Source organism: Canis lupus, chromosome X (genome assembly GCF_011100685.1).
Source record: "Canis lupus familiaris isolate Mischka breed German Shepherd chromosome X, alternate assembly UU_Cfam_GSD_1.0, whole genome shotgun sequence".
In the NCBI taxonomy this organism is placed as follows: domain Eukaryota; kingdom Metazoa; phylum Chordata; class Mammalia; order Carnivora; family Canidae; genus Canis; species Canis lupus.
In genome coordinates, this window is record NC_049260.1 from 92,286,675 (window position 1) to 92,300,687 (window position 14,013).

General features: G+C 41.3%; 1 protein-coding gene across 1 annotated transcript; it reads left to right on the forward strand.

Annotated features, from left to right (window-relative positions):
* The first annotated feature begins 1,974 nt into the window (after positions 1-1,974).
* Positions 1,975-11,468, forward strand: UBE2A (ubiquitin conjugating enzyme E2 A). The gene is made up of 6 exons (XM_038588178.1): positions 1,975-2,220; positions 2,363-2,443; positions 2,856-2,881; positions 8,529-8,618; positions 9,614-9,702; positions 9,984-11,468. Exons 1-6 carry the CDS (start codon positions 2,177-2,179, stop codon positions 10,110-10,112), a joined length of 459 nt encoding a protein of 152 aa, XP_038444106.1. The 5' UTR covers positions 1,975-2,176; the 3' UTR covers positions 10,113-11,468.
* Positions 11,469-14,013: the final 2,545 nt, after the last annotated feature.

Sequence of the window (14,013 nt, forward strand, 5' to 3'; positions counted from 1 at the left end):
TCTGTGAGGGAATTTTGCAGATGTGTTTAAGGTCCCAAATCAGACGATAGAAAGGTAAGGGGATTACCCAGGGTGGGCCGGACCTGATGAGATAAGCCCTTAAAGTGAACTGGGGCTCTTCTTGAGACTCCAAGTGTGAGGGGGCATTGGCAGGAGAGAAGTTCTCTGGTGCTGACTTGAAAATGGAACAGGCCAAGTGGCAAGGGATGTGGGTGACCTCTGAGAGCTGAGAATGGTCCCTGGCTGGCAGCCAGTGAGCAAATGGGGGCCTCAGTCCTTACAACTGCAAGGAACTGAATTTGGCCAACAGCCTGTGGTAATCTGTTAAATAGCAAATGAAAACAAATGCACTTGCTTTTGTAGATTACCTGTGTGTGTATCAGTTGCCTGCCAATTACGAGATGAGAGGAAAAGGAGATTTTCAACTCATTTTTGTACCCCCTGCCCACCACAGTCACAGTGTGAATGTTGTTAGGGGAAAGTTGGTGTCAATGGGAGATATAAATCCTTGCCCATCAAAGTACCTGCTGTTAAGCAGCAGCTAGAATCATTACCATTGTCAAGTGTCTCCCGCCTCAGAAACAAATTTCTGCACATCTGCTATTTTACGGATGTCTTTGCTCAGATGCCTCACTAGTCCCATGAACTCAGTAAGTCCTGAAACTGTCCCTCCCCACCATGTTCCCCACTCTGTTCATGGCACCTTCAAAGCCCCAGTTTACTTTGGGGACTTAGAACTCAAGCCTTTGCTGATTCCCTCCTCCCTCTGGACCCCAAGTTCAATCTGTCGCTGAGTCCTCTCCATTCACCGCCTCTGCTCTATTTTTGTTGTCACTGCCTGGCTCAGTGTTTCTCACCTGGACTACTTCAAGTGTCTCCCAGCTGCTCTCCTGGGACCCATCTGTGACTAGCACTGGCTCTAATTATGTGCAGCCACCTTCTAAGGAATCCATTAGCTTGGAATTCCAAACTCTCCCGGATGTAACCGAAACTCACCTTTCTCATGTTTTCAGAAATTCTTTAAAATGAGTGTTTTGCCTACCTTCTAAGTTATTTTGGGTTTACCTTTACAAACTATTCTTTAAAACTGTTATTGCTTTTGCAGGTCCACATACTAACTGTGACTCCTCTCTGCAGCCTGCAGCTTTTTCACGTGCATCTTACCGTTACTTTTACTTCAGACTCTCTGCCCTTCCAATTCTCCGCAGTCGGATATTCTCATACCTTGGACTCTTCTGAATATATAGTAGCCGCTTGGCTTGTTGAACTGCCAAGGGGAAAATGTGGTTCCAGAGCCAAATTGTGAGTGCCCAGAGCGAAAACCTCATTCTGCTTGCCTTGAGTTCACATTCCCTCCCCCAGGACACACACACACACACACACCCCACTATTTTATTTTTGCTTTGGGGTGATCATTGGCCTAAAACATTAGGACCGGAATCCCGTACATTCATCTCCCAGACAAGGGACCCACAGCTCCCTTTCAGAGCCGTGGCCGATTTATTCTTTTGATTTTCAGCGGTTTGAACCAGTCACACACCCTCCTCCCCAGCCTCCCGTGTCCCCAGAGTTCCCGCTTTCCGAGAGCCAGATTTGCCTCCACCTACTCTCGCCTCCCTTCTCCTTGGGGACTTCCAACCTTCTTCTCTACCCACCCTCCCTCCCGCCCCCAGCCACAGTGCGCACTGTAATAAGTGATCTGATCTTTAAAAAAAAAAAAAAAGATAGAAAAAGAGAAGAAAGCTTCCTCAGGGTTCGGCTTGGCCCGGGCGGGTGAAGAAGGACCCCCTTCCACCACTAATTGCTAGCGAATTCCAGGCTGACGCGCAGCCGGCAGCTCGCTTCACTCCCGCACGCGCCCGGCGCTCCCCGCCTCCCGCCGGGGTTTAATGACCTAAGCAACTTTCCTTGCCACCCCCCCCCGCCCTGTCTTGGTACGGCCTGTCCGGCGTTAGGCGTTCCACCCCCCCTCTCCTTCCAGGTTGGTTCAGCCCCCGTCTACTCCGGGGTGGTGCTTAGCCGGCGCCAGACCGACCCTCGACTTCGGAGGGGCAGTGCCGTTCCTCTGGGCGCTTCCTCGGCGGCCGCTTCGGCTCCTCCAGCCTCCTCGGCCTCCTCAGCGTCCGCAGGGACCCGAGACCTCGGTGTATGCCCCACCCCTGACCCCGCTAGAGATATGTCCACCCCGGCTCGGCGGCGCCTCATGCGGGACTTCAAGAGGTAACGCGCCGGGGAGCGCTGAGGCGAGGCCGGGGGCTGCCAGGCGGGGCACAGGGCGGGTCCCGAGGCGGGCCGGGGGCGGGGGGCGGCCCGGAGCGGACGCGAGTGCCGGATTGCGGAGCCCCTGTCTGTTTCCCTGAAGGTTGCAGGAGGATCCTCCGGCTGGAGTCAGCGGGGCTCCGTCCGAGAACAACATAATGGTTTGGAACGCGGTCATTTTTGGGTGAGTCTGCGTTCCGGGAGGTGGCGACGGGTGAGGGACTCGAGCTGGCCCAGCCTGCCCGAGGGCACCGGCCCCCGGCGGGGACGGAGGGTGAGAGGGGAAATGTTTGGGTCCGGCTGGGCCTAGGCGCCTCCCCGGAGCCTGTGCCTCGATTAGCTCAGTTCCCGCTGCCAGGGGAACCGTTTGGGGTTCTGAGGGGGGCGGAGCGGGGAGTGGTGGCGGTTAGGCGCGGCGGCCTGCGCCCGGTTGCCGAGCCCGAAACCTCTCTCTGTGGTGGCTTCCTGCCCCAGGAAGCGGCGCTTTACCTGAGGTGGAGTTGGCGGAGCTGGGAATAGCCCTCTCTTAAGGTGAACCTCTTAAGGGAGAAGGGAGCCCCTTAAGCGGGAACTGACTGTTTTTCTCTGTGTTGCAGGCCTGAAGGGACCCCGTTTGAGGATGGTAAGAGAGTTTCTTTACCCACCTTTCAGGAGCCTGATCATCTGGGGGAAGGGGTTCCCAGTCATGCTGGAAGTGCCTCCTACTTAAGAGCCCGCTTCTCCCTAGCCTCTGCCTGCTAAAGGCTTGAGTGGAATCCCGAGTGTGGCAGGTTGTTCTGGCCATTGTCCGCTTGACTAGAACTGCACCTTTTTTCTTGCTTTTTGCTTGCTAAAAAAAAAAAAAAAAAAAGAAAGAAAGAAAGAAAAAGAAAGAAAGAAAAAAAAAATACCCCAACCCGGGTAAGGCAATCACTTTTTAAGAGGAGCATCATAGATTGATGTTAAGGATTTTTGGGGTTTGGGCTGTGAACCTGCTAAATTTGGCCCCCTATCAGGAAACTGACTTAGTATCAACCCGATCACTTGCTGATAGACACAGAGACCCCCTAGTTCAGAATTCTGCCACAAGGGCAGGAACTGTGTTCAGCAGCTGCTTGGTATGTGTTTCTTGGATGAGTGCATGAATCCCTTGCACAGAACTGTCCAGTTTCTACCATCTGGCATTGAATGCCTGTCAGCCTACTGCTCTAAGATGGTCTTTAATGGCACCTTTAATGGCCAGTTTGAATATTATGTTGTTTCTTATTTTTAAAAGAGTTTTTGGTGTGCTTTTATCAAGACTTTATGGTCAGTATTCTCAAAGCAGCTTTGGAATTGAGGGGAGCCTTAATGTACTCTCTTGACGAGTGTGCAACCTACTTGGAGGTACTATGTGTACCTGTAGATACAGGATTTTTAAGGGATTTAGGCTTGACTTTTAAAAACATGTTAGTTGCTTTTTGTTTTGTTTTTTTTTTAACTGTTTGAGATAATTCTAGATTCACCTGCAGTTAAAATTACTACTACTAATAATGATAATAATAGAGACCTTGTATACCTTTCACCCATTCTCCCACCCCTTTGTTAACATCTTGAATGACTGTCATTCAGGACAAAATGTGACAAAAATATCACAGCCAGGAAACTGACATTGATATAGTTTTATTTGCATTCAATTGTGTGCATGCTTGTGTAGTCGTTTTTTGAAAAGCTTAATACATTTAAAACACGATTAAAAGTATTTGAACTACTGATCGACATTTTTAATATTTGAGGTATTTAAAAAAGAAAAGGATCTTTCTGTTAATTTTTGCAATGACCATCTTCCTTTACTTATTTAGTACTTGATACACACACACACACACACACGCATGCACAGAACTCAGTTTGAAGGTGGGAACAAAAACATTCTGCAAGCTACTAAGTATATACTTTATAGTGCTGAGTTGGATTGCTTTTTTTTTTTTTTTTTTTTTGGATTTCTTTTTGATGCTACCAGTCCACAAAGTGTGATGAGGGAGGGCAGTATCAACCATTTCTCTAATTTGTTTCCAATACTCAGATTTCCCTAAGAGACTATGGACAGTCACCTGAATACTTTTAGCCTCCTCTCTATCTCCGCCCCCTGAGTAAATGTCACTGCTCTTCAGTGCTGCAATAAAAAGAAATGACAGTAAGAGAGTGATTCTAAAGGCATACTACTTTGTTGCAGCAAATCTTTTGAACTGATCCATGGCAAGAGCTAGCTTGACTTAATTTTCCTCTACTAGATTGGTGCTAGTTCATTATACCTAAGCATTGTGTGCAGATTAACTGTGTGTTTGCTTTAGCTCTGGCAGGCTTTGTTTTCATTGGCTGCTTTTTTTTCCCTCCTGACTTTACTCAGACAGCTTTCTGCTGGGCACAGCTTTATTAATAGTACATCACTTTGCTGGAGGATTGGCTACTTAAATATTTCAAGGGTGCTTCACTTGTTTTAAGTGGTATGAATTGAGAAGGTACTTAAGGAATCCATTATCTACCTGGATCTTCCCCAGTGACATCACTGGTTCTATTCTTGATGATGGTGTATCTCCATACTGGCATTACTGAAAGGAACTACTCCAGCTAAATGACAATTTTGATTCATTCTGTTGAGCAGTCTGCTATCCGTGGATGCTTCCTCAGGTGTCTAGAACACAAACTGTGGCTACAAAAAATATTTTGACTATTTTTTAATACCCTTTATTGACAATTAGGACATTTACTAGAAAAGACTGGTTAGAGACAAGGGGCATAATTGATTTTGCTGTTTCCAATGTATTATGTAAATCAGCAGTCCCAAAACTACTTTTGCTGCTTCCTTGTAAACTGGGGGACATTTCTGGAACAGCCAGGCCCCAATTAAAGATGAAGACTTAAGAAAAGGAACTCTTGAAGGTATTTTGATTTAACTTCACACACTTAAAGTAAGAGGAAAATGTTCCCAAGAACTTAATACTACCAAACAAAAACACTGGGGGGGGCAATGCTTCCTCATCAAGATATGCTGAATACAAAAACTATGGAATAAAGTATTCTCCATCACATCATCTAAAAATTGTTGATTACACACAGTAAGATACTAGTATTTCCTTTTTGTTTTTTTTTTTTTAAGATTTTATTTATTCATGAGAGACAGGCAGAGACACAGGCAGAGGGAAAAGCAGGCTCCCCACAGGGAGCCTGATGCGGGACTTGATCCCAGGACCCCGGGATAACAACCCAAGCCAAAGGCAGACACAACCACTGAGCCACCTAGGTATCCCAGTATTTGCTTTTTGTAATAGTTGTATTCTTAAGAATTTGGTTTAAGTCTTTTAAAGGTTAATCACTTAAAATCCACTGAGGGTGTTCTTGAGATAAATATATCCTATGGTGAAGAGTATTTGGGTATTAACTTAAAAATCAGAATTTCCAGTCATCAAAAAAGAAGAATTTTTTTTAAGTGCATGTACTTGGTTTTCTCCTCTGGGGTCACAAACTGGTGGCCAAATGGCAGAAAAACACAGGTATTTTCTTTGGCCAACACAGCATTTTCAAAATTGGGATTTGTGAATGTCTTTAGCAGGACACAAACTCTCTAATGTAACCATTTCACTCCTTATTGCCATACCTCTACCATTGAACACATGTAATTTTCACAGTCCTTCTGTATAGATGGTTTAAGAAGGCCTCCTCGGGAAGATGAACAAAATCAGTACAGACTGGATACAACAATGGGGAGGCTGAAATTTTCAGTTATTTTAAAGCCTAGCCTAAATATCCAGAGGATAAGATCTAGTCTCAACTGCATAACATTCCAGGACTTTTAATTTCCTTAACATTTGTTTTGGATCTCAGAAATTGCATTGTGGGTTGTATTTTAAAAGGTTCTGATTGTTGAATGTGGCTAAAAGTATGAACTATCCCCCTTTTAAATATATATTTGAAATAAGATTTGGGGTCAGTCCTAATTTAGATTTAAGTAGACATAAGCAGGTTGTTTCTTTTCTCAAGATAGTAAACAAGCTCTTTGAGAAGACTTGATTAGCTTATTTGGTAGCAAGGTGACCACCTTGTTGAACTTCTGGGCAAGTATCAGGCAGAAAGTTCAAGTCAAAGGTTTTGAGAGCCACCAACATATACACTCAACTTGAATTCAGCTGTGAGCATTTGATGTAGGTCAGGAAGAAAGTACTATTTAATATTTAAATTCATCAATTGTATGTTTCTTACAAGTTTGGGTGTTGGGTTTTGCCTCCTTCGGTTGGGTCTAGAGATGTGAAATTTTGGGATTGTTATATCTACAATATTTATGGAGCACTTATTTTTTGTCACTGTGCATATTTCCCTCATTTAAGCCTCACACCAATGTAATGTGGTGGGTACTATCATTAACCCCATTTTACAGATGAGGAACTTGAGGTTCAGTCAAGTTGAGTGGCTTCCTCAAGGTCTCACAACTAGTAAGTAACAAAGCAAGGAATTGAGACCAGGTCTGACTGCAAAGCTTGTGCTCTTCCCCACTATGCTCTGCTGTTTCCACTTAACACCTGTCTTATGTGTTGCTTTACCACTTTTGGGTATCATATTTGATAATGGTCTTAATTTAAAGTACTTGGGAGCTAGTACCCTTGTGCTATTAAATCCACCCAATTTTAGAGCAGTTCCTTGATCAATCTCTTACCTAATTTAATCAGATTTCAACATGGAACCAGATGTGTTTATACTTCAGATACATCAGGGAGCTCAAAATTTTGAACTCTCTAACACCCATTCCCACTTTTTCCTGTATATTATAATATCAATAGTACTGAAAAGGAAGAACCAATATTTCTTCCTCCAAAGTAGGAAGATTTATGACCAGGTGGTAATAAGGTGAAGTATATTCTGATGGGCCATAGCATGTTTGTTCAGTAATTTGAGGATTAAGTCTCTATATGTCGCACTTTAAATTCGGAAACTTTAGAAAACCTGTTCCTCATACTAAAGGCAACTTTGTTAGCAAATTGTTTCCTATGAGTTTCTTAGTAGGAAACAGACATTGGTATTTTTATGTAACAGATCTAGCAGTAAAATGTAGTTTTTTTCTTAACTGGTGACAAACCTATTAATGGAAGGAGGAAATAAATTGCCAACTCTGAAGGAACCAGTAACAAAATATAATTTACCTGAAGTGTATATTTTATTAGAATATAAAATTATTAAATGAACCAGAGTAATATAGTGGAACATCTATCATTTTATGTCAGACAGTGTGATTCCTTAAGTTTACTTGAAGAGATTTCAGTCAGGAAAAAATTGTCCAACTGTTTTTCTTGGATTTATTAAACTTAAATTTGAAAAATATTTTGAAGCAAAGTCTCCCCAGATCACAACACCCTACAATTCTTGAATGAGATCAAGTTTGTTCATTCCTTATAAATAAATCTATAACCTAGTACACTTTACGGCCTCCTGCTACACCTTAGTTGACATGTATTCAAGGAAAATAAATTCATTTCAATAGTAGCCTAAACAAACAGCATTAGATATATTTGCTGGAGACATGAATGCAATCTAATGTGATTTTTAAATTATTTCTGCCACTAATTCCCCCATTAGTGTGAATAATTGAGTTGACTTTATAGTGAAGTAGCTCATGAGTCATAGTTAAGGATTTTTGAGAGAGTGTAAAGTTTTTCCTGGCATACATACAATTATGTTTTCATTATAGAGTTGCTATTATATGAAAAGGAGCCAGTGAACACTTTTATACTCATTCCCTTCCATTTAAGAAACTAATTTGGTTATCGATTTGTATTTCTAGCACTGATTTTGGAACCTTTATACTCTCGTTCTCTCTAGCCTGTGTCAGAATCACTGGAGAGTTTAAGATGGCGGCTGCTTAAAATAGGCCTTTGAGGTCTTTCAGTCTTTCAAGGGGAAGAGTGCCAAATTTTGGCTCTAGTTACTTGTCATTTTAAGGATATCTTCCAAATGGACCGTGGCTAAAGTTATCCTGCAGACAGTACTTTTGAGTTTAAGATGACTATTTAAGTTTGGGGGAGAATGATGGCAAAACAAAACAAAACAAAAAACAAATCTCCTTGGGTGGTGGTTCTTAGAATATGTGTCTATTTTTAGAGCAGTTCCTGGAGATCTTACCTGGCCTCTCTTTCCTCTCTACCCTGCATCTGTGCATTATTTCATTTAGTACTGGTTAAAAAAATGGCATGTAGCATTAAAAAGAAAGTACTGCTGAACAAAGCAATAAATCTGTTTCTTAAACCTTTCTTTTTTAACTACAGGAACATTTAAGCTTACAATAGAATTCACTGAAGAATATCCAAATAAACCACCTACGGTTAGATTTGTCTCTAAGATGTTTCATCCAAATGGCAAGTATAACTTTTAATTCAGTATTTTAAACTACTACACTGTTAATTATAGGAGGTGTTCCATGTTTCCTCTGTATCTGTCCATAGTACCTGAGTATTTGTTTAGGCATCTTGCTGTTCCTGAAAATAACTTGTTCATGATGGTCTGTTGCTGTCTTGATCTCTAGTCCCAGAACTGAAGCAGTGAAGGTACTCTCTGCCTTTGCTTGAAGTCTACAAGCCTCCTGGTTTTGACGATCTTTATCATTTACTTATTACACAAAATAAGAACACTCTTGATGTTTCCTTTTACCATCAGGCTGGATTGGGTAGTCGTGTGACTGCTTTCACAACATTTAGAACAATGTATTTATTTAGAACGATAGTTTTCAACTTTAGATGCAGATCAAAATTACCCACAGAACACTTTAAAAATACAGATGCGTTGGCCCCACTCCAGACCTACTGAATATCAGATTCTGTGGCTGAAGGCTACAGTATATTGGAAGAGCAGCAGGTGATTGTAACTTACATTCTGCCTTTTTGGCTAATGGTAGTCCTAAAACAGCTTGCTTTTCAAATTCGGGCTAATAAAGTATTTTTTTTGGATATCAGATATTTTTGTCTTCATGGCAAAATGAGATCTTCTGAACTCTGAGCTATATTTTATTCTTTCATATAGGAGATAGAGTTTGCAAGTTTAGTGGAAAAAATTTCCCACATGTCTGGATGGACCCTGTTGGAAAATGTGTATTATTTCCTGGTTAATAGAGCAGTCTTCTCAGAAGAAAGAGCACTAAGTATCTTCTAGTTTTATATAAAATGTATTTGACATTCTTTGATTAATTCACTAGCAATAATTAGGACTTTGCTTCTTAGGAAGATAACTGAGAAGCAATTTAGGAATCTTTTTAAACCTCACAAGCAAAGTGTTCTTGACTATGTTTGTCTTGACTGTGATGTTAAAAATCTTAATGGTGTTACTACGTTTAACATACCTACTTCTATGCTCCTAGTCTATGCAGATGGTAGTATATGTCTGGACATACTTCAGAACCGTTGGAGTCCAACCTATGATGTGTCTTCCATTTTAACATCCATACAGGTGAATTTTCCTTAATGTCACCAACTATGGCCTTTGATATCTTTATATTAGCACTTGAATTGTTTCTGAAAGTCCTAAATTAAGGTACAGGGCAGGTCATTAACCCACGCCCCCAGAAAACATGCATTTGCCTAGCTACCAGCAGATTAATGTTACTCTAGGTTAGTATGCTAAGAGAGTACATTTAGTTGTTGCTGAGGACAATTCAGTTGAGTGTTTTGAATATGTGTGGTTTTTTTTTTTGCACGGATGAACTGACCTTTTACAAATTGTCTCTGTAGTCCCTACTGGATGAACCCAATCCCAATAGTCCAGCAAACAGCCAGGCTGCACAGCTCTACCAGGAGAACAAGCGGGAATATGAGAAACGTGTTTCTGCGATAGTAGAACAGAGCTGGCGCGACTGTTGACACGGGTGCAGCTAAAGAAGAGGCTGGTCATAAGAAAAATATCTATCGATGTGTTTGTCACCTTCTTATTCCTCAATGTCATTACATTTACTTTATTAAAAGCAAAATAGCTGTTGTGCTGTTTCCATCTTCCCTTGCCAAGCTTTTCCTACCCCTTCTACCCTCTCCTTGAACATCAGAAAACACCCTCTATGAGATCAAATGTACTGTACCTGGGTTACGTGCAAAAATTACTACTGCTTCATTCCCTTTCCGTTGTGTCTCATCTCCAGTTTTAGGGCAGTATTGCATTACTGTACTTTACACTAAGCTTTTCAAGTGAATTGTTATACAAGTGGTGCTTATGCATAGCTTGATGACCGGGATGTTATTTTTAACAAAATGATTGCTAAAGTGTTTCACCCTGGCTGGTCCTTCACTTGTGTTGGATTTCGAAGTGAATGTTTGGAATACGGCCTACGGAAAACAGGGAAACAAATCCACATAAACTATCCATTCTGAAAGAGCAATGGAGGCTTAAAGGCTGTTATACTGAGATCTAACCAATACGAGTTACAAGGTGGTTTTTACTGGTGGGAAGGAAAAAGTTAAAGGACTCAGCCAAAGGAACGCGGCAATTGTTGTAACTGACACATCCTCTCCTTGCAAGATATTCACTGGGCTCATCCGTGCTAAGTTTCAGAATTCTAAAGTCTGGGTTTTTGCTTTTTAAAGAGGTGTGGGAGCAGAGGAATGGAAAACAATCATTAGTTTTTAAGCTAGGGAAGGTGGAAGATCCTTTAATCTTTTTAAAGGAGCAGTGCTACCCTAGATAAAACCCCGTCATTTTTTTTAGAGTTTTAACCCAAGGAAGGGAGCATATCTGTGGCAAACTATTTTCCACTCAAACCGAGTTTTTTTTTTTTTTAATTTATGATAGTCACACAGAGAGAGAGAGAGAGAGAGAGAGAGGCAGAGACATAGGCAGAGGGAGAAGCAGGCTCCATGCACCGGGAGCCCGACGTGGGATTCAATCCCAGGTCTCCAGGATCGCGCCCTGGGCCAAAGGCAGGCGCCAAACCGGTGCCACCCAGGGATCCCTCAAACCCTGAGTTAATGCTGCATGCTTTAGTTCCGTCTTCCCTTTCAGTATTATAAGAACCTTAAAGTCACGTTTGTGATCTTTCTTTGGATATTTATACTTTAGATAGTACCTTTAAGTAGCAGTGTGGGACGAGGCTTGTACATGTTTTGTCTAATGTTCCATCGTCACCTTTTGTGCATTTGTCACTCTTCTAAATCTAACTTTGCACAAGTAACCCATGTAAAAAAATGTACATTTTTCAAAACTTGTAAATAAAAATAACCTTAAAATTTTGTAGTCAAGGTATATTTTAGCTCACTATGAACTTTTAGTATTAACTTATTGGAATCTCATATCTACTCACTTTCCCCCTTGAAATAAACATGGTAAAAGAAAATACACACTCTGGGAGAGGAAAAAAAGGAGTAGATACTGTTGGAGAGGACCTTCTTGTTATAAGTGTTCATGCTTTGTTCTTTTTTTAACGTTTTAACAAGAATGTAAAACTGTTAAATAAAACAAAGTTCCTTCAGCATCTAGTATGGTCAATCAAGCGAATGAAATGGTGTTGGGGGGAGTTGATAAACCTGGGTATTTACCAGTGTCCACAAAGACCAAGTTCTAACTTGTTGATCCTGACATTCCACCTCTTTAAGAAGCCCTAGCTTAAAAACAAATAGTACCAAACTATTACAAAATGGTATTTTGATTCTTGTGTAAAGTTTGGGAGTGCAAGTATCCTCAATCTTGTTTAAACAAAACTGTTTCCTTCTGGGGAAGCAACCTGTCTCATTTGAAAGAGCCAAGAACAGTGACTTTGTAGAAACTCTCACCTGTCGTCTGGAGTAGGGGCTACATGAAATTAAGTCTCTACATGGGGTGCCTCTGCCTTCCACTTGGGTCATGATCTGGGGGTCCTGGGATGGAGCCCTGCATCTGGCTCCCTGCTCAGCGGGGAGTCTACTTCTCCCTCTGTGTGCAAACCTGCTCTCTCTCAAACCAATCTTAAAAATAAATCTTTGTGGTGTATGTACTACATACATCCTTTAGGACATGGCACTTAAAGGAGCCACAATGAGGCACAATTCATTCAGCACATTGATTTGGTTTGTCCCACCTAGGAGCATCATCCTTAAATATGCTTAATATTTTTCCTCAAGTCCATTTCTGCTTCAAAGCAGAACCACATTAAATTGGTCTTTATTTGATAGATTAGCTTTACATTAATTTTTTCATCCTGTGGCTGAGTACCTTAAGTTTTGACACTGGTAGTACGCTCTAAAAAAATTAAGGTGAGATCCATAATGTGCAGATTTAATGTTTTTCTTTTTATACACCTCCTGAGAAACACTATTCCCAATCTTTTCATGGGATAATCCTTTTAAACCCTTACAACAGTCAAGAAGCCAATCTCTAAAAGCATCGTATCTATGGTCAAAGGCACTACAAAAACCACTCAAACATTTAAAGCAAATTTGCCTTTTTTTTTTTTTTTTACAAATGCCACGGTCTGCCTGCATATAACAATAAAGTTAGAACAAATCTGTGAGGTCCCCTTACAAAAGGCAGTCTGATCTGAACTTGAATCTTCAATTCTGCACCTGCTGGTATGGGGAAGGGGACATGCGGAAGAACCAGTTATAATCAAGAGTCCTTTATTTAGGACCCATCTCCAGCTTCAGGGGTTACTCACAGCCAAGTGAATGCACTGTATTCTACTAAAAAAAAAGGATCCCAACAGAATGCATAAAGTTCCCATTCATTTTGCAATCAAAGGGAAGGAAAAAAATCAAAAGTAGATCTGTCAGACTCAAGGCTATCTATATAACTGAAAGACTTTACTTCCTCAGAACATATTTAAGTAATTCAAATAAAACTTGAAGCAGCTTGTTTATCTGTGAGGTTTTATGGCAAAGTTACTGAGTTAAAAATGACTGCTCTTTAGAAGAAAGGGGAAATACAGGAGCCTACAGAATGGGGACAAAACAGAATGGCAAGGTTGTCAGCAGCTCATTCTTGCCAAACCCATTTCTCAACATAATTTTATTGTCAAGCAGAGTTAAGTAACTTCACCCTTATTCCACATCAATACCAAAGCTGATCTAAGAAGTTAGGAAATCTGAACCCTCAAATCCAGAACCAGAACCAAATGTATAGGTGGCCCTGTTATTTGGGAGGCTCAACTGTGACGTTAATATCCTGTTCTGTTGAACATACCTACGTAAACCAGATTTATGTGTAACATGTCCCTTCTCCCCACCTCCCTCCCCCGCCTGATCATTTTGGGAAGAGGAAAGAAATGTAGAGAGAGAAATGAGTTTTCACCCCCCCCCCCCCCAATCCGCAAAGCCACTCTTACTCAAGAGAACTGAAGAATGGCTGGCTTTTCTAACTCACTAATTGAACCACAGCTTCTCAAGGTTGGCCTGAGCTCTGTAGGTTTTAAAAAAAATCCTATAAAATCTATAAACTTTCTAGCTTATATTCCCTTTGCCACTATTAAAACATTATGTGCCAAAATAAAAGGCACACCTCATTTCTCTTCCTACCACCATCAGGAAATACCACGCACTGTAGGAAGAAAGGGAGTTAGGGAAAAGCAAATATCACACAGTTAATCACAATAGGTGACTAAAACTTAGAGATCCAGGTACAAAAGCCATTCCCTTTATATTTTTAAGATACTAATTTAACTACAACGGGCAGCTTCTTGATGCAAAATATAAAAGAGAGGGGAAAGGAAATTCCTGTTTATTGTGGGCCAATTACATGCCAAGTATGGTACTAAATGTTTACAGACACCGTAAACAACCTAATTGTTCTAGCATTTCATTGTTT

Coding starts and splice junctions, on each gene's coding strand:
- UBE2A (XM_038588178.1), top strand. CDS start 2,177: ATGTCCACCCCGGCTCGGCGGCGCCTCATGCGGGACTTCAAGAG. Junction 2,221..2,362: donor CTCATGCGGGACTTCAAGAG/GTAACGCGCCGG, acceptor GTTTCCCTGAAG/GTTGCAGGAGGATCCTCCGG. Junction 2,882..8,528: donor AGGGACCCCGTTTGAGGATG/GTAAGAGAGTTT, acceptor TTTTAACTACAG/GAACATTTAAGCTTACAATA.